This window comes from Fimicolochytrium jonesii (assembly GCF_025526975.1).
Source record: "Fimicolochytrium jonesii strain JEL569 chromosome Unknown EV422scaffold_11, whole genome shotgun sequence".
NCBI classification, from domain to species: Eukaryota; Fungi; Chytridiomycota; class Chytridiomycetes; order Spizellomycetales; family Powellomycetaceae; genus Fimicolochytrium; species Fimicolochytrium jonesii.
The window spans coordinates 569805-588408 of NW_026515678.1; the positions used below are offsets into that span (position 1 = coordinate 569805).

Here is an 18604-nt window from a genome sequence, read left to right on the forward strand (position 1 = left end):
GGGAGCGAGTAAAGCTTACCGTTGATGGCATATACCTGGCCGTCCTTAGCTGTTATTTGAGTGATTGGCTGCTTAGGACTTGTCGCTGAAGCTCCAGCACGCTTGGGTTGTCTCGTGGGGACGACTTGGTCTGCCGAGGAGGCGCCTGAGCCACCGCCTCGAGTGGAGCTCCCGGCTGTCGCTGAGCGTTTGGCGTTCCGCATAACTGGTTCCGCTTGAAGCAGCCGGAACATGAAATCACCCGATTCGCCGGAAACGGCGGTGGTGCTGTTTCTGTCTCGGAGGTGTCTGGGGGTTTGCGGTCGGTATGTGCAGGTTATTTATTCAAATACTAGGAACGACGTCAGTTTTCGCCTGGCGAAGAAGAGGATAGGGCCGCCAGTTCAGTGCTTCTTGGGTTCCTTGCCGGAAGATAGAGCACCTGCGGGCTCTCGAAAGCTTCGAAAGGGAAGTATGTTGTCCTTCTTTTCGCACGAAGGCTCGTCAAAACCGGCCGAGATGATAATGAGGCGACGGGAAGAGTTGTCCGGCTGGAATCATTCGCTCTCTCTTGACGGGGGGCCGCTCATCAAGCCAGAAACACACGCAGGGAATACGCGAAGTTGCTTTATTCGCCGGCCTCTGCAAGCATATGTTCGTTTGACTTCGCTTTCTCTCTCCGCCGTGGCCTGTGCATATGCACTTCTCTAAATCTATCATTATCGGATGTAGGGACGAATGGCAACCGCATGGGCGAGTTCTGCGTCGATGGCTATCCTTAAGTTTAGTACCGGGCACTTTTTTTGTCTAATCATGTCTTCCTAAAGCATCCCTTCACATATGTGATTTTCGACGCCACTTTTCTGTCGTGCAGCTTTCTCCTGAGAGCATACTACGGGCGACTTCATACGATGGTCATCCGATCGCAAAAATGCCAGGCAAGGACCATGTGGAGCCAGAGGCTGCGCTCTTCTGAGAAGTGTCGCCATGGCCATTTTCCTTATGAGGTTCGCCGCAGGGAGAGTACCGTGCTGGGAATTCCGTCGGCCATCATCTCACTTATGGAGAAGCAAGCGACGCAGTGTTTCACTGAGAACCTCTACCGTAAATACCGGCCACGTTTAATGCATGCGAACCGTAGCGCCAGTGGCCTCCGTGAGCATCATGACACCAGGACGATTCTCGTAGCACGCTTTGCCTCAGACCCTCCGGGCAAGTGTCAGCTGCAGGAGCTACCTGCCCGAAGCTGTTTTCGTTGACCAGGGCCATGGGTGGAAATTATTGCAGTGCGTGGAGGTCACTGCGTATGTCCTGCGCATTTGCGAGCGTTGCATTCCCCAAGGTTCGCCTCGTAAGCCTCGTACAGCCTCCGTTGTAAACAGAAGACCGGAGCTTGCAAGTTGCAACGCGTCTCAACCTTTTTCTCGTTTGGCCATCTGGCGATCGCGAGAACATGTACGGAGAGTACAAATTCTGTTTGTACTGCCTTACAGAAGAGTATAGGCTGCCGTCTCTCCGCTGGGTACTACCGACTGTATAGATACTAGGTACTGTTTAGGCCCCTCTCCGTCCTTACCTGTTCGATTCTGCTGTTGAAAGGGTTTTCCTCCTAACCACAGTACCGCAAAGCCATTAGGGGTGGTTATCTTCAAAGCTACATTACATTGACAGTCTACTTTGATCAGACAACAAACAATCAGAATCGTTCATAAAACCATGTGAGATCATGGTCATGAAAGACTTGCGTGGTGTGCCTTAGTGCGGCATCGAATGCAACGAAAGCCTCTTCCACACTGATCTGCTGCTCTCCCTGCTCCCTTGACACAACCGCATCAACCAACGCCCCAACCGCATTCACATCCGACACGAGGGCAAACGCGGCCCCCAGCGCCGAGTTGAAATGGCCGGTACGCGCGCAGTCGCCAATAGCGATGACGTTGCGGGCAGCGTAACGTTTGAGATGAGTCTCCTGGACTTTGAACACCGTGATGGGTGTCTCCGGGTCGGGAAGGAGGGAGTCGCTGGTCAACGAAGGGAAAGCGTCGTGGAAGCGCTGACAAGCGCCTGAAACCAGCGCCTCGATTTGGTCCTGTAATAGAGATGGCCTTTCGGGGTGGATTGCCGCAATGGAGGGAGGGATTTGGACCGAGACGACCGCCTGCGTGGCAGGATGGCCAACGAGGGCTTGTTTGAGCATGGTGCCGAGCTTTTCGTCATAATGTCGACGAAAGTAAATGTCTGCACCAGCGCATTGTGTTCCGCTGGCGGACAGACAGTAGTAGAGAAAATGTTGCGGTGATGACTCCATGAGCACTTCTTTGGTTAGAGCCTTGAATGCCAAGGCTCGCCGCGACCCCTCTGCGAGAACGATGAGGTCAGGTTTGGCCAGCTGAGTTGCCGTTGCGTCGCCCGTATGATATCGGATGCCCCAGTGGTCCTTGTCTTCCACCAGCTCCAACTCCTGAACCCCAAAGTGAAACTCGATCACGTCGGCATATTTGGCGCCTGCTACCTCATATAGTGACCGCTGCAGCGCCTGAACTGGCACGTTGCAAACTCCGAAAGGGATGTTGTCGTCGCGCAGACGCTCGGGGGAGAGGTTGCTCAAGGCTGGCGCGGGATTTTGTCGCAGCACTTCACGTATTGCCTCAGCGTCGTGCACGCAGGGAAGAGCAAAAGTGAACGATGCTTCTAACCGAGTTCCCAGACGTTCTTTAGGAGAGCCGTCAGAAATCACGTCCGGGGGTTTGTACTGGTCGCATAAATGTATTCCACCCACGCGACTTGCTTGCAAGGTATCATTATCGCGATGGACACCCAAAGCGGTGAGCTGCTCGAACACCCAGTGATTCAGCTGAAATATGTTTTTCCGCTGAAATACACTGCGAAAACTCTTTCCCCTCTCTTCGGTATCGGCAGTGGGAGGAGACTCCATGAACGACTGGGTGTTACTATCGCTTCCGTTTCCTTCCTGGCCGTCACTGAGATGGCGGGACTCGAGAACAGTGACCTTCGCGGCGCCGCTTTGAGCACACCGGATGGCGGTGGTGAGGCCAGCCGGACCGGCTCCGACGATGATTATGCTTGTGGCCATGGTCATCTGAAACTCTCTGACAGATGTTTTCCACAAGAGGATGGATAAATCATGACAGGCGAGAATTTAAGATGCGGTCGCGTCCGAATTGCGGAGCACTTTAGATATGAAGTGCTGCGCCACTGTCGCTCCTCCCGTCTTCCCAAACTGCCATTGGCCTGGGAAAATTCCAACTTCAGAGTTCCTCGTGCAGGGTTTTGAGTTTACAGCTTCAGCGGTACCGGCGTGCTGTTTAGCTTGGAATACGTAGTATATGTAGGGTTTCCGAGCTTCCGAGACAGCTGGATGGATATCACCGCTTGAATTGCGGAAGGCAGGCTGCCGAGTATTTATCACTCGACCAAGGGAGACCTCGAGTGCTGAGCCCCGCATTCGATACGACATAGAGGCGGCGACAGCTGTGCAGGACGTATCCATCATTAGCAAGGTGCTTTTGGCTGCCGCTGTGTGAATAGGATTGAAGGAGGACAGTGCTGGCAGCCTGTGCGCCATGGAACCCCGAAGCAGCGAAGTGGAGGGCACTCCCCAAAGTTACTCCTCGGGCTCAATTACAAGAGAAGGATATCTCCCTGTTTCGAATACCGGTCAAGTGGTCGGAGGAGGTTCCGCCGAGCAAATGTTCGCCATTCCTGTGCCCAGCGATGAAGCCATGATCAACCCGCCGACGACTATATTGAGCGCGTTGCGAAGACAACCGCTTTCGACTCTGACGCCCCTTATGGATGGTACGGCCTGATCCCATTTGCTATATGCCGTTGTGCTGCCTTTTTAGTTGCATTGCTGGCATTGACTCGTTCAAACTTTACGTCCATCCCAACATCAGCGGTAGATCTGTTCCCTTCTTTCATGTCATCAGATGCGATGTTCCCTACGTTGCTGGACACCGTGGATCCGCGGATTATTCAACCTTGCATGCAGGATATGGATGGAACGTTGAGCGGCGTCAATGGTCTGGTGGATCCGTATCTTCTAGCCAATGTGACGCAATCGCTTGCGAACGCCGACACGTCTTACCTGTAAGAGTGATGAAAGGCACATGCACTGGATGATGTATAATCTGATCACATGGGTATCTTCGTAGGCAAACATGGCCTCGAACGATACGCTCTCAAGAAGAAGGCAACCAGCATCAGGTGGAACACCCTAGGAATATCGGCAGTTCTTCGATCGACGTCGTTGCGCCGGGGCCTGCGCTCCAATCTCTTATGATGGATTCCCCAGGAGGACCTTCGATTCCGCATCCGTCCGTGCATAACGTACAGTCTCCACAATTCCCAACCGACTCTTTCGCAAACGCCTCGTCACAGTATCCAACCCCTAATGCTATACCCACCCTGGTGAAGCATAGATCGCAATCACAGGGCTATATCGATCCCGGAAACTCGTCGCCACATCTGCCTCCGCCGACGCCTGTTGACAAGTTGCGTCCGCAAGTGACGTTTGCTACACGAGTTCAAGGCTCTCCGGATCCATTGATGTCGAATGTCGTTTCAAAGAAAGAGCACCCGCCGAAAGTGCATACAGGGGCACAGTTTCCCCTGAGTGGCCCGAAAACCCCTGAACCCTCGGCGCCAGCGAAAGCCAGATCATTCCTGGGTGTGGAAATCGTGAGCTCGGGAAGAAAGGTCCCTGCGTCGCTGATCATGGCTCAGAACAATGGATTACCTGAGATCGTGTCTCCCGCTTTGTCACAGAACCCGTCTACGGCCTCGAATGCAGAGACGCCGTCAGCGATGATCAAGGCAAGGCAACGAAGCACCACGAACGATCCCGCAGCCATTGTCAAAAGGATGGAAAAACTCATCGATTCAATCCTGGCGGAGGAGCAGAACCGAGCTGATCAGACTGCACAATCTGCGGAGCCCGATGTTGATGCAGCTGGGAAACATCTGGATGACGATGGCACGTTATCGAGCTCAGCTCTGACTTCCCTGCAGCAGTCTTTTCGAAAGGTGGAAAAGGCCGGATGTGTGGCGCTCTTGACGGAAAAGGTCGAACCGCTGTCCCTCAAGCGCTTGATGAAGCTGCTCGAAAGCAGGATCAAAGATTTGGAGTTTGTCGATGCCGGGGTGCGGACCAAAGAGAGCACTCGAACGCCGAAGAAGAAACGAAAGTCCATGGGGCCGGCAGACAGACATGCGGCAGAAAACCCAGAAGATTCGGAAGTCCCGCAGGTGGATCAGGACAATGACGACGAGTCCTTGTTTGTCTCCAACTTGACAAGCTTTCTGCATCGCGTCAATTGCAGTCTTGATGCTTGCAGGGTGGCGTTCATGTTCTATGGCCTCCTGGTGGAGCATGGAGTGCCAATGCATCAGCTTGCGGAGTTAGGATACAGCGAGGATATGATACTGTCCGGTGTCAATCTGCTGAAGACTCAACTGGTGGAGACCATCTACGCCATCACAGAAGCTTCAGCGGATGTTGGTGACAATGCCAGCTCTCAGGCCAAAGCTCTTCAAGCAGCGTTCGACCACAGCAGGCTTAAGAGCGTCCTGTCTCCCTTGATCGTGAAGATCTATGATATCATGGGCAGCATCTGCGTACTTTTGACAAACAATGCGCTGGGGGATGACATCGTGATACCGCTTGCCTTTGTTGCACTCTCCCCATTCTTTGTCCCTGGGATCCAGGCCGCGGGCTCGTCGTCATCGGCTAGTCTCGGCTTGGACAAGATCGAGATGCGAGGAATCGACATCTGCCGCACCATTTTCAGCAATCATGCGAATCATCGAACTTTCATACTGGATGAGCTGTGTGCCAATCTGATCAAGCTCATTCCATCGAACAACACGGCTACAAGTAGCAAACGCATGCCGAGGCAGTATCGTTTGGCGGACGGGAAAAACTCGATACAGATGGTCACGGCGCTGATTCTGCAGTTGATGCAGAGCTGTTGCTCTGGGGCGGCTTTGATTTCTACAGCAAAAGATGCGTGGAGCAAACTGAGAACGGATGAACAAGAGGAGCGCGTTCCGGTTGCCACTGCACTTGTCGAAGGATCGAGTAATAAAAAGAAGCTGAAACGGGCTTCGGACTCCGCCGCAGATGGCCAGGTCGAGGCAGAAACCCCGTCGAAGGAGTTCCCGGAGATATCCAGAGTGAGTTCAACTCTGTTTACCTCTACGCTCGAGCACAGCACTTACACGGGGTTTCAAAGGTCGTCCTCGCATGCAAGCAACATGTTGATGCAATGTCGCAGTGTGCGCATTACGTGTTCAAGTTTCTAGTATCCAGGAGCACACTGAATACCTCGGATGCTTATCAAGGCAAAGACAATTTGGTCAAGAACAAGCGCGGAGCGATCTCCAATGAGGCCGAGTACAAAGTCGTTTTGGAGCATATTTTCAAAGACTTGCTGGTTGTGCTGAAAACACCTGAATGGCCTGGAGCCGATGTTGCTCTCACGGTCTTGGGTAGAGTACTGGTGAGTTTCCAGTCTTTGAAGACATTCTTGAAAAAGTCGCTGATGTCGTTGTCGCTTTCAGGTCCAAGCGCTTGATGATACCAAAAAGCAAGGTGACACCGCCATCAGGGTTCTGGCGATCGAGATGCTTGGCGAAATTTGCGCGAAGCTACGAACAACGCGGGAAGTGTCGCCTGTCGTTACCTCCGCGTTACTGGGCATTAAGGACTTCGTCGGTGCGGAGTGGGGCAAAGAGTCCGCTCCAGAAAGTATCACCGCCGTCAGCTATATCCAAAATTGGATCGCAGATTGGCTGGAGATCGCAAGTTCGGATGATCCGGCGTTGAAGCATGCGCAATTGACATTTTTATGCACTTGGGCGGCTACCGTCGGAGTGGATAGCTTTGCAAAATGGCCAAAAGCCGTGAAAGACACTGTACGGAAAGTGATCTTGCACTATTCGGGAACCATTTTGCAAACTCAAGTGCCGAAAGAAGATGCTCTCGATATCACACCGATGCCAATTGCACTGAAAGACCTTTCTACTCCGACATTGGATACCCGACCGCTCATCGAGTCGTGCGTCGAGCTTCTGTCCGCACGTCAACCGCTGGCTCAATCGTTCGATGCCTACCTTCTCCGCATCGGTTCTGCGCTGGATTCTGATGTGGTGGCCCTCCGTGCGAAAGCATTGAAAGCTATGCAGGAGGTGTTTATGGCCGATCCGTCAGTCCTCCGCGTTGGCAGCGTCAGGAAAGTTATCGAAGCAAGACTAGTCGACCAGAGCCCCAGCGTGAGAGATGCCGCAATTGAGCTCGTTGGCAAGTTCTTGGTGAATGACCGTGGAGATGCTATCGTCGCGGAGTATTATCCACCGATTGCTGCTCGAATCATGGATGTTGGCATCACTGTTCGGAAACGTACCATCCGTCTGCTCAAAGACATCTTTGTTCGATTGCACAAAGTGGAGAACGAAACTCTTCGCCCCATCAAGCCTGACATCCTTGTGCGTCTACTCTCGAGATTGAGCGATGAGGAAGACACCGTAAAGGTAATGTCAATTTGTTCGGACATAAAGGGTTTATCAAACTCCTGACACTACACCTGACAGGATCTCGCTATTAAATCCGTGCATGAAATTCTACTTAGCCCGTTTGCCTTTGCACGGGAGAGCGGTCAGCTTGCTTCGCAGGCACACGGTGACTCGCATCCTTACCAAGCGTGGGCTACTCTTGCACCATCGGCGCGAACTGAGATCCGCGAGCGAGCACTGCTATTGGTCGCCTCATTGAAGGGCTCGTCGACAGAAACCTCCGACGCCTTCAAAAAACTTCTTGACAGGAGCCTGATCATTCCATCGAAGGCTGCAAGGGAGGATGTCTTCAACGTCTGCAAGAGTTTGGTGGAATGCTTTATGGAGGAGATTCTGTGTTTGGAGGAGAAAGAGAGCAAGGTTCGATTCGGGTTTTGTACTGCTGTTTGCTTGTAGAACGTCGCTGACACTCCTGTCGAGTAGGAGCCTATTATGGAGATTTTGTTTGTCCTTCTTCAATTTAGTGAGGTATACCCGGCCTTGCTTGCGTCGCACGTGAAAACGTTGCAAACCTACCTGGGCAGCTCTGCGGTAAGGATGGACGACGACGCCTCACTCTTTGCAACTAGTCTGAACATCATGTTATAGGTGTCAGAAGCAGCGCAGACCGCGGAGGCTCTGGTGGAACAGCGAATGAAGCAAGCAGTCATCAAGATTCTAGAAAACATCATTCCGTTCCTGGAAGACCCGGATCTGCAGAATCTGACGGCCATCGAAACGGATTTGGTGCAAGCTCTGAACCGCGGAAGTACTCCGCTAGTGCTGGTCGCGGCCCCATGCTTATGCTCGATCGTGGAACACGTCACTCATCACACGGAGAAGTTGACGATGCTCCTTCGAAGATGTGTGGAGTTTGCACAGCGCACGCGGAGCACAGTTCAAGCGAATCAGGCGGTACCCGAGTCTGGATGGCGTGGGACTTGGAGGTCCTTGCTCCTGACTGGGCAGTTTGTCCGATACTTTCCATTTGATGCGAAACGCGCGTCATTGACTGGAACAGCTGCTGAGGACTTGGACAAGCTGACTCCCGGGTCCATCTCGACACATGTCTGCGATTTGCTACTCTTTTTCGTCAGCCCGGCCGTCAATAATAGCACCAAGTACGCTGCTCTTGGAACACTTGGCGATATCTTTATCACCTTTCCGCGGCTCATGTTGAAACCGGAGTGCCGACAAGTGATGAACTCTGTGTTCGTTGGGCAAGCCCTAGCTTTGAAGATGCGCCTTCTTACGACATTCCGAGATTACCTGCAACATGAACAGAAGCGGGATTTAGAAAAGAAAAGTAGGTTCCGGTTCTCTTGAGCATCGAAGCATTTGTTCACTACAGCTAATATGCTTGGTATGTATCAGGGAACGCGGAACTTGTCGGTCAAGACGGTGTAGACATCAAGGTTCTCATCGGCAACGCAGACGAGATGGGAGACGCAGGAATCAGCTCTTCTATCATGCAAATGTACCTGGATAGAATTCTGGACTGCATGATGTGCAACAATGACGGCCTCACGCGCACAGCTTTTGATTTGATTGAGATAATCTTGGAGCAGGGACTGGTGCATCCCTTACTGGTAAGTGCATTGAAGAGCGAGTTCCTCCATCAAACTCATTCTTAAATTTGTCCTTTCCAGTGCATGCCTGCCATCGTAGCGATGGAAGCTTCGCCCTCCACAGACATCCGCGGTCGTGCTAGTCGATCGCACCATCGTTTGTACGAGAAGCACACGAGTTTCATCAACTCGAAGAACATGGATTGCGTGAAGCATATGTACAAGTATCTGGCCATGATCAACCCTCCAAACGGTCGGGAGTCTTCCGTTCAAGGTAACCCCCACGGAAAGGCATTCGGAAACCGCTATTGAAGTCTGGAGTCTGACTCTTCCATTTTGCCTACGTTTTGATAGGATATCTGGTAGTCAAGAGCAGCTTGGAGCCATCCTCATTACCGGAACCGTACCTGGGGCGGATGTACGCCCTCGTCCAGGCGAAGCGACCACGGAGGAACGAGTTCCTTGGGAATATGGTCAAGCAGATGGATGTCGACTTGAGTGGGAAGATTACCATGGTAAGACAGGATTCAACGTCGGTTCAACGTCGCTCGTCGTTGACCCACGTTGCGATTTTAGGCCCATATTGGATTATGCCGCTTCATTGCCGAAAACCTGACCCTCTTCCCTTACAAAACGCAAGAGGAAGTCTTGACGGTCATATACCACGCATATCGCGTCTTATCCGTCACTGGGGAGACGATCCTTAGGGAAATCGAAAAGAGCGAGAACGGAGAACCGTCTGTTGAGGTCTCCCTTTCAACCCTCGCCCATGCGTCTGTTTGCATGGGGATATTGCTGGTTTTGAAAACACACCTTCAGGCTCTGTATACCATTTCGGCGAGGTGCGTGATATTCGATGGACCGTGGTCTCCAACTTTGACATGGACCTAAACTGCTCCGCTTGTTCTTCTAGTCGGCTATCGGTTTTCAAACCGAATGAGGGATCGCGAGCGAGTGAGAAACCGGCGGTTCGCAACCCGCAGGTCTCGTTTGACTTTACCTGGTGCCGAATGCCGTTTGCGTTGGTGACCGCTTTTGAGAACGAGGATGAGATGAAGGATCAATGCATACAGGTAAGGGATTCACTTGGAGTGCGTTCGCCTGAAATACTATTTGCTGATGATGTGATCTCTCGTAGTTCCAGGAACTGATGCACTCAGACTACACCGCGGGCCACAACCTCAACGACCCCGACGCAGACGACCACGACGGCGGCGAGATACCCCTAAATGACGAATCTTTCGTCGACAAGGCCGGCCAGACAGTCATCACCGTTCCCGACGAGTCGATACCAACCCGCGGGACGTACACAGAGAGCGCGTCGAGTCCGATACCTAAACAACCCAAGCGACGCCCCTCGACAAGAGTGAGCGAAGGCGCACCGGCGGCGGGCTCAAATAAGAAGCGAAAGGGTGCGGATGGAGGATCGAGAGGGGCGTCGGCGGCGGATTCGGGCCCGCCTTCGCCGACGCAGCAGCCGAGGAAACGGCGGCGAAAGAGTCGGGCGAATGTGCTTTCGGATGAGGATTGGGAGTGATTCCATAGACTACACCAACACCACGCCAGCCATTTTGCAAACGCCTTTCGCTTTCCGTTTCGCGTCACGAGCTCAATGACATATACAGCTCAATGTAGATTACGTTTCTGATCCTTTTTTTTGTATATAGTTTTCCGCCCAGTCGCCATTTCCCCAACCACCCGTACTTATGCCATTCGCCAAACGTGGCTGTGAAGGGAGTTATTTCGTGACCATACGTGCACGAAAATGAAATACGTTTTCCATCAGTTTGCGTCTGGACGGTGTTTGATTACGTGGCGTCCGTTCAAATTCACTTCAGCACTGGCAGGACCATAACCCTCTTTGACCTTCTCTTGGCTGGACTCATCTCACAGATTTCATGCCGATACTCTCTGGATGTGGCCGAGAGTATCCAACTCACATGTGTCAGGGCGAAGGATTCACGGTCGCCCGCGGGAAGCGCCTGCATAGACAAGCTCTGGCGGCAAGAAGGAAGTCCGAGTGGCTGCCCGATTGCGATCGATTCGGGCGCTCCACGGCAGATCTCGGAGCCCAGCGACTGCCCTCCTTTGGGATTTACTATGCACATCATCTCTCCTACGAGGAGGTTTAGCAGTTAGTTTCCTTGACGACGATCCGGTGTTGATCTTTTTTTCATTTCCTGGATATTGGTCGGAGTGCATGAGATAACAGTTACGTCACTCGAGCCGTCCACAACGCGGCCGACGCCCAAGCCGGGATGTGAGCGGATTCCAAGTCCCTGAAAATCCAAGTTGACGATCAAGGAAGGATCATCATGCGAAGATCAACGAAATGCTGAATCATGGGGTTGATTATAGAAGGCGCGCCCAGGCAACCACATGGCGCCATTCCGGGGATTGGCTATGACGTCGCCATTCGCCACAGCCCCGGCGCGTGGAACAGGCGCGTTAAGGAGTGGACGTCGCTTGGACAGCTTGCCTACTCTGTATCCTTGTATGGGGAAAAAAGGACGGGAACAGGATGGGCAACAGAACCGCCAACTACTCAAACTGCTCGCTCTTCGCTGGAAAAGGACTTGGCCGCATCGCAACTCTCATCAGAACGACTTGAAAGAGCAGTTCGTGCTATTCTCGTAGATACCGCCGTCCCACTCTATTGTTCTCGTGGTGCTGAACTTTCCGCCGCTCAGCATTTGACGCACAACCCCAAACTCGCCACTTTCGAACTCGACGACACAAAAAGAGTACTGCCGGTTCTCAGCCATCACCCTCAGCTATATCTGCGTTGGCCTCAGGATAAAGCATAAAGGCAACTCTCCCTACTGAAAAGCAATTCACTCCTCGACACCAACGCCGAGGTCTTGCATAACTGAAACCGACACCTCGGACAGACCTTCAACCAACTCAGCATCTCGAAAGGTGGTGTGGAATTGGACGACCGGAAGCTGTACTGGACTCTCAACAAACGACCTTGACATAGGTCTGGCTGCTAGTGTGCAAAGAGCCTTCGCACCCGCACTGAGGTGACTAAGCCGGCCCGTTCGCGGGCTCTCTCAGCTCGGCTTCAGCAGTTGGACGTGCCTTGAGAACTAGGTGGGTGAACTGAGAATTACGTGCTGCATATTAGGGCATATTAGGGGAAGGTATACGTTCTAACTGTCTCGTCGCTGCAATAGACTACATAAACCACAATAGAGGACTGAACAGGATGGGACTTGGGAACTACATCCGGGACATATCGTCTTCCATCGGCGCGAAGGTGAAGGATCAACCGTCGCAATCATTGGAACAAGCTTCTATGCACAACGGCTCTGTAGAAATGAGATATTCGAACGATGATCCTGCCATTATCTGCGGTGCTGATGGACAGGTTCGATGGACGTCACAGGCAGTGTCCCGACTACTCGCGTGGAGACAGGAAAGCCTCGCGAAACAACCGTCATCACTATCAGGAGACATGCCAAAGAATCTTGGTGACACGCACGTCTCGGTTGACGAGTTGCAACACCTATCAACACTGGACGTGCCGCAGTGTATAGCGAAAAATCGGAGTGACGGCGCAACCATCTACGTACTGCAGAAAGTAACAGCGCTGAAAGCTGATGACCGATCACGAGCGAACGAATCTAACGCCTCTGGCTTCTTGGTGGAGCTACGGGACGTGAACGACGTAGTCCGAGGGATGGGTATGCCGGCCTTACAACTAGCGACACCACAAGCGCCACGATTACACAATCAGGCTACGTCTTCGTCCCTTCAGCGGTCGTCTTCCGACTCATGGGAGACCACCGTCGAGAATACCGATGACTTTGCGGCCGATGCAACATCCAGTAAAACAGCTACACTCGCACGGGATTCCGACGAAGTGTACCACTCGGTAGTTGAGAAATCTGACCTTGTGATGCATCACATTACGGATGCCATATTTGGCTCGACAGGAGACGAGCAGAATAATGTGCTCGTTCAGACACTGTGCGCCGCTTTAGGCCAGGTCTCCACATCTGTTCATGCCGCCTTTGTCGGTCGATACATCACCCGGACAACCTCAAGAGCTGATAAGGGGGAGTTGATCACCTCCCTGACACCACCGGTCGACTACTATTCTCTGATCTCCAGAAGACCCTCAGACGATAATGTCCTTCCGGATAGCATCATTGGCTTCACAGGCACCGCATATGTCGAAGGAAAAGGGTGAGTAATTGGGGTAACGGATTTCGGCGCACGTAGAGACTCAATATGCTAACTCGGGCGTGTCCTCCCACTTGTAGTCAAATCGACCTTGGGATCGTCCCACAGCTACACCGCTCCTTTATTCACGCTCTGCATTCCACAATACCCAGCATCATCCCCGCAAGCGAACTCTCTGTAGTTCCCAAGTCTACATCGTTCTGCCAGCCTGAAGACTCCATATGTCTAATCGGGCTGCATGACCTTGTGGGTCACCCAATAGGTGGACTGGGCATCGCATACAGAAGCTCGTCGATAAACTCAGCTGATGAGGATGAGGATGAGCTGATTGCAATCGTCAAGAGCGTCTTGAACCAACTAGCTCCGAAGGTTGCAAAGCAAATCACTCTGACTTTGGAGATGCTTCGTCTGAAGAAAGAGAAGCTCGAGACGGAAGTGGCTACCAAGTCTAAATCACATTTCTTGGCCAACATGAGGTATGTCAACAGAGAAGGTTCTTCACGTTTAGAATCGTTTCTGACCCGTTTCCGCCCTTCTCTCTTTAGTCATGAGATCCGTACACCTGTATCGGCAATCATCGGTCTGACTGACATGATCTTGTGGGATGAACGGAACCTATCAAATGACAACCGAGGGCGTCTTGAGCTCATCAGCTCGTCAGGCGAGCATTTGCTAGCGGTTATCAACGGGATCCTCGATTTCAGCAAAATCGGAGACGAGGACGTTAAGTTCCAGCTGAAGTCACAACCTCTCAAACTGAGGAAATGTATCAAGGAGGCTGGTATGTCTTTGTTCCTCGGCGCTGTCCAGCTTTTCTTGGGGTCTCGGTCCGTCTCATCGTCTTTTTTCTTCTTTTAGTTCAACTGGCAGCGCTGTCACCGGCCGCCTCAAGAAAGAGTATCCGAATCATTGCCAAGCATCGCGAGCTCTCAGCCCAACAGTCCGGACTGATCGGATCCGCACCCACATCAGTCTCTAAGTCGCCAACAGCTGCAGCAACAAATCTAGTTCCACCGGTCAGGAGGACGTCATCGCGCTCATTAGACGATGAGAAGGATGTCAAGTTCCATGACACGTCTCTAGCGTTCTTTTGGAGCGTTGCGGACGATGTACCGGATTGGGTCATCGGCGATGTGACTAGGATTCGGCAGGTCATGTTGAACTTGATGACCAATGCTCTTAAGGTAAGATTTGCGTAGATCAGCGGTAGTTCGATGTGGGAACGGCGTACCCACAGTCAATATCTTTGCTTTCGGTATTTAGTTCACGAGCCAGGGTTTCGTTTCATTCAACGTTCGCCGCCTTGCAAAGCAACCGGAAGGCAACCCGGGTGCCCCGCCCGGCAGTTCCTCCTTTGCTGGTGAGCATCACCCTTTGAAGCCATCAGCATCTGGGTCAGATGCGGAAACAAGAGCTACGCTGTCACCGCCTACCCCGCCCACAACGCGACGATCCTCTACATCCTTGTGCCTGGCAGATTTAAAGGAGGACATAGACAAGGGAGATGCGGCCGTCCTCCTGTTCACCGTCCAAGACTCTGGCTGTGGTATTCCGAAGGACAAGCTGAACTCCCTTTTCAAGCCATACTCCCAGCTGGACAACCCGAACAACATGGACTCGACTGTCGGCACCGGGCTAGGTCTCGCGATTTCCTCCCAACTTGTCGAGATGATGGGCGGCCAGATCTGGGTCGAGTCCTCGCTTTCGGTTGGGTCCAAATTCTCCTTCTGTGTGCCTTTCCCGATCGGAGAGCCGGCTGCTTCCTCGTCGTCGGGGCGATCGTCACCTGATGAGGAAACGGAAGTGGAAGCGCAGTCTCCTGAACCTGTCAAAATCACACCGAACAAACCTGCGCCTACCAAACTCGCCGCGAGGAAAGCCATCCCGCGTCCTGCTTCAGCGCAACGCAACCCCAGCGCCTCAAGTCTGAAAGGCGACGAGTCAAATGCAAGGCAGATGGGGGGCCGAAGTGATGACGATTCCACCTCAACGGATTCCGAGTATTCCGGCCTGAACAACAGCCAGAATGTGAACGCGACCACGGCAGACACGTCGGCATACCACGAGGATATGCGGTCGTTGATGGAGAAGCAACATCTGGTTAACAGCGCGGCGTCGGAAGACTCGTTGCCTTCAGACGCGGGATCTACTCCTACGACGAAGATTCGGCGCTCGGCGACACGCAGGACACGGCCGTCGTTGGCCGATACGGAAAGAAGGAATGCGGCGAATGATATGAGCAAGACATATCCTTTGCGGATTCTGGTGGCTGAAGATAACGCGAGTAAGTATCGGGTGCTGCTTTGAAAGGAATCTTCACTAAAGCATACTGACTTACGGTGCCATTTTTCTGTTTCAAAGTCAACCAACAGATCGCACTGACCTTGCTGAAAAACATGGGTTACAGCGCGGACCTAGCCAAGGACGGCCTCGAAGTCCTCGAGAAAGTCAAGAGCATGTCCACATACGACCTGATCCTGATGGACCTCTCCATGCCGAAGATGGGCGGCATTGAAGCAATGCAAGAGCTCATCAAGCGGTGGGACGAAGAGGAAGAGCAAATCCGCCGGCAACTCGAGTCCGATCAAGAGGAATTCGGTGCAGTGCCACCTTCTCCAATGTCGCCACCCCTGGCGAATACATCGCTTCCGCGATCCTCTTCAAGGGCTTCAACGATGTCCGGCCAGGAAGTGCAGACGGGCGCGTTCCCGAGGAGGCCGGTCGTCATTGCGCTAACGGCGTCCGGAACCGCTGCGGATTTCGAAAAGTGTCGTGATGGTACGTGTTTGTTTTGTCAACAAAGGGTGTTATCACTATTCTTTTCCCCGCCTTTTCCGACATTGATCCCCAACCACTCCCGTCATCAGTAGGCATGCAAGACTGGCTCAACAAGCCCTTCCGCCGCCTTGAAATGCAATCCAAAATCGTCCTGCATTTCGCCCACCTCAAGAAGGCACAAACACCTCTATCGCCTCCCGAAGGGCCTCTCGGAGCACCAGTACGCGCGCATGGACGCAGCGTATCCCAAACTAGCATATCGAACCCGTTATCTATTCCTTACCCAATACCTAAAGCCTCGGCATCCACATCGTCACTCAACCTGGCTTCGCCTGAGGGACGCGAGGCGGCTTCGTCGGCTGAGGAGATATCTCCGTCGCGTGCGCCGACTGCTATGGTATCACAGTAGGGAGTAACCCCTACCTAACCAGCGCGTGTATATTATACTCCCTGCGATGTCTCGTGGCATTTGGGACGTCCCTTCATCCTCCCACCCCTAACACACATCCGACCCTTTCTCCCTGCATAAAGACATCTTGTATTTAGTCATCCGTGGTTGACCATGATTTTGGGTTTGTTTGTAATTTGATTTTTTTCTTGGGGGTTTCATTTCTTAATCATGAACCGATCAAAATCAATCAATACCTATTCAGGGTTGCTTTGGGTCTCTGTGCGTGGCTGGTGATTCGGAATCATGTTGGGTTCTAGGCCTCTAGATTAGTACAGTGCATTCCATAGCGGTTGCGTATGTATTTAGTACCGACCTCTAACTCATAAAGGCGCTATTGACAGACGCCATGGATGGGCACGGCCAAAATCGCCCTGGCAGGCGAAATGATCATCTACAGTATCTACATCTATGTTACAAAGCGCCATACGCGCACAGCACCATCGTCCCCACCCGTTGCCAACAAATCCCCGTATCCGTTTTCCTTTAGAGGACACCATTTCACACAGTTTATGTCACTATGGCCGTGGGAGTCGGTTATGGTTGCTACTGTTGCGAATTGTGGCGTTGTTGAGTCCTGTGTGCAAAGCAAGTTAGTTTCCGAGCCGTGGTGATGTGGTCACAACGTGGCATCCGGAAGAACTCACATCCCCATTAGTTATCCCATCGTTCGCCGCCATCGATTCCAAAATCTTAACCTTGTTATCAGCACCCGCCGTGACGACCCGACCATGGACTTTCGACCACGACACGCAGTAGATGGTCCGATCATGGTGCTCTGGTATTGTAAAGATGTTGCGCCATTTCGGGTCTTGGCGCGGCTGGAACGATAATGTGGCGGGATCGGGCCGTGGTGGCGTTTCTCTTTGCCAAAAGCGCAGGGTGCGGTCGTCGCTTACTGAGGCTGGATGGAGTGTCATGATATGGGAAGTCAGTGTCCATCCCATCGTGACCACGATGATGAAGACCGCCAGCGGACCTAATAAATCTCCTGTATCGTTGAAATCCACGCCCCAGACAGTCGAGCCGTGGCCTTTCAGCGTATCTGAGCAGTACCAGTCGTCGTCGTCCTCGCGCCATATTTTCATCGTGTCATCATACGACGCACTGACGAGTAACTTCAACCAAGCAATGCTTCATTAGCATCGACAGTTGACTGAAGTTGAGAATTCACTCCTCTCGTCACCTACCTCTTCGTTCGGATGCCATTGTACCATCTTGACATCCTGCTCGTGCTCTTGCAGTACACTCAGGCACTCAAAGTCTGAATCTCCAACGACTAGATCAAGTAACGAAGATGTAGCGTTATCTGGAATGGCCCGTCATAGGTTCCGTCCCTTTCTCAAACTCCACACCCACCTTCCCAAATCCATACGCTTTTATCTCTGCTGCATGTGGCTAGAAGAGCCCCTGATGCAGACCACGAAACGCTTTTCACTTCGTTTTCATGTCCTTCCAGCGTTGCGACGCAGTCCCATTCTGGTGGAATTGCAGGAACTGTGAGCTTTCTCCCTGAAGGCTGTGAATGCATCGAATGCAGCACTGACCACCACTATCTATATCCCGCTCCCAAATCGCAGTGCTGGCATCGAAGCTGGCAGTAGCCAGTAGCTTTCCGTCTGGCGAGAACGCAACCGACCGAATCGTCCTCTTATGTGCGTCGTCCAGCGTAGATACACAACCCCACGACCCATTCCCTTCGTCCAGCTTCCATAACCGTACCGACTTGTCACCCGAACAAGAGGCGAAAAGAGGTAGTGTAGGGTGCCACGATATCGACCACACCCGGTCAGTGTGCCCTGGAAAGAGTTTCAGAAGGATAGAGGCATTAGAAAACTCCTCGGGTATGTAGACCTCTATTCGGCTAGATCAGCATAAACGTGGGCCGTGGGCAACAACTAACCTGGTAATTCCGCCAAGAGCTGGACTTCAGGCATGTTTCGTTGTACTGGGTCGTCCTTGGTTTCCAGATATGTGCCGATTTATGCTTACAAAAACGTCAAATGTTGCCTCCAAATGCCCAATCCCGACTTAATCGGATTCTGCCAGTGGGTACGACAGCCAACTTGCC

At 52.5% G+C, this 18604-nt stretch overlaps 4 protein-coding genes across 4 annotated transcripts; 2 read left to right on the plus strand and 2 right to left on the minus strand.

Annotated features, from left to right (window-relative positions):
- Positions 1–1554: 1554 nt before the first annotated feature.
- On the minus strand, positions 1555–3110 carry EV422DRAFT_55151 (uncharacterized protein). Its single transcript, XM_053071840.1, has one exon. It carries the CDS (start codon positions 3077–3079, stop codon positions 1676–1678), a length of 1404 nt encoding a protein of 467 aa, XP_052925773.1. The 5' UTR covers positions 3080–3110; the 3' UTR covers positions 1555–1675.
- Positions 3111–3689: 579 nt separating this feature from the next.
- EV422DRAFT_567464 (uncharacterized protein) lies at positions 3690–10656 on the plus strand (the record flags this gene model as incomplete). The annotated part of the gene is made up of 14 exons (XM_053072539.1): positions 3690–3798; positions 3897–4089; positions 4155–6174; positions 6234–6500; positions 6562–7530; positions 7591–7932; positions 7996–8103; positions 8161–8857; positions 8926–9140; positions 9201–9393; positions 9474–9634; positions 9696–9961; positions 10033–10192; positions 10258–10656. The coding sequence occupies 14 exons, from the start codon at positions 3690–3692 to the stop codon at positions 10654–10656; spliced, it is 6099 nt and encodes a 2032-aa protein (XP_052925774.1).
- A 1429-nt stretch (positions 10657–12085) lies between these two features.
- Positions 12086–16810, plus strand: EV422DRAFT_55318 (uncharacterized protein). The gene is made up of 8 exons (XM_053071875.1): positions 12086–12212; positions 12296–13310; positions 13388–13783; positions 13853–14088; positions 14166–14491; positions 14571–15591; positions 15669–16085; positions 16175–16810. The coding sequence occupies exons 2-8, from the start codon at positions 12328–12330 to the stop codon at positions 16492–16494; spliced, it is 3699 nt and encodes a 1232-aa protein (XP_052925775.1). The 5' UTR covers positions 12086–12212; positions 12296–12327; the 3' UTR covers positions 16495–16810.
- Positions 16811–16942: 132 nt separating this feature from the next.
- On the minus strand, positions 16943–18470 carry EV422DRAFT_550690 (WD40-repeat-containing domain protein; the record flags this gene model as incomplete). The annotated part of the gene is made up of 7 exons (XM_053071791.1): positions 16943–17110; positions 17181–17437; positions 17513–17651; positions 17724–17812; positions 17893–18012; positions 18087–18332; positions 18437–18470. 7 exons carry the CDS (start codon positions 18468–18470, stop codon positions 16943–16945), a joined length of 1053 nt encoding a protein of 350 aa, XP_052925776.1.
- Between the last annotated feature and the right edge of the window lie 134 nt (positions 18471–18604).

Bases quoted from the DNA above. Each gene is read 5' to 3' on its own strand.
- EV422DRAFT_55151 (XM_053071840.1), bottom strand. From the start codon at position 3,079: ATGACCATGGCCACAAGCATAATCATCGTCGGAGCCGGTCCGGCTGGC.
- EV422DRAFT_55318 (XM_053071875.1), top strand. From the start codon at position 12,328: ATGGGACTTGGGAACTACATCCGGGACATATCGTCTTCCATCGGCGCG. The intron at 13,311-13,387 runs GTGAGTAATTGG...TCCCACTTGTAG, and splicing joins GCATATGTCGAAGGAAAAGG to TCAAATCGACCTTGGGATCG. The intron at 13,784-13,852 runs GTATGTCAACAG...TTCTCTCTTTAG, and splicing joins CATTTCTTGGCCAACATGAG to TCATGAGATCCGTACACCTG.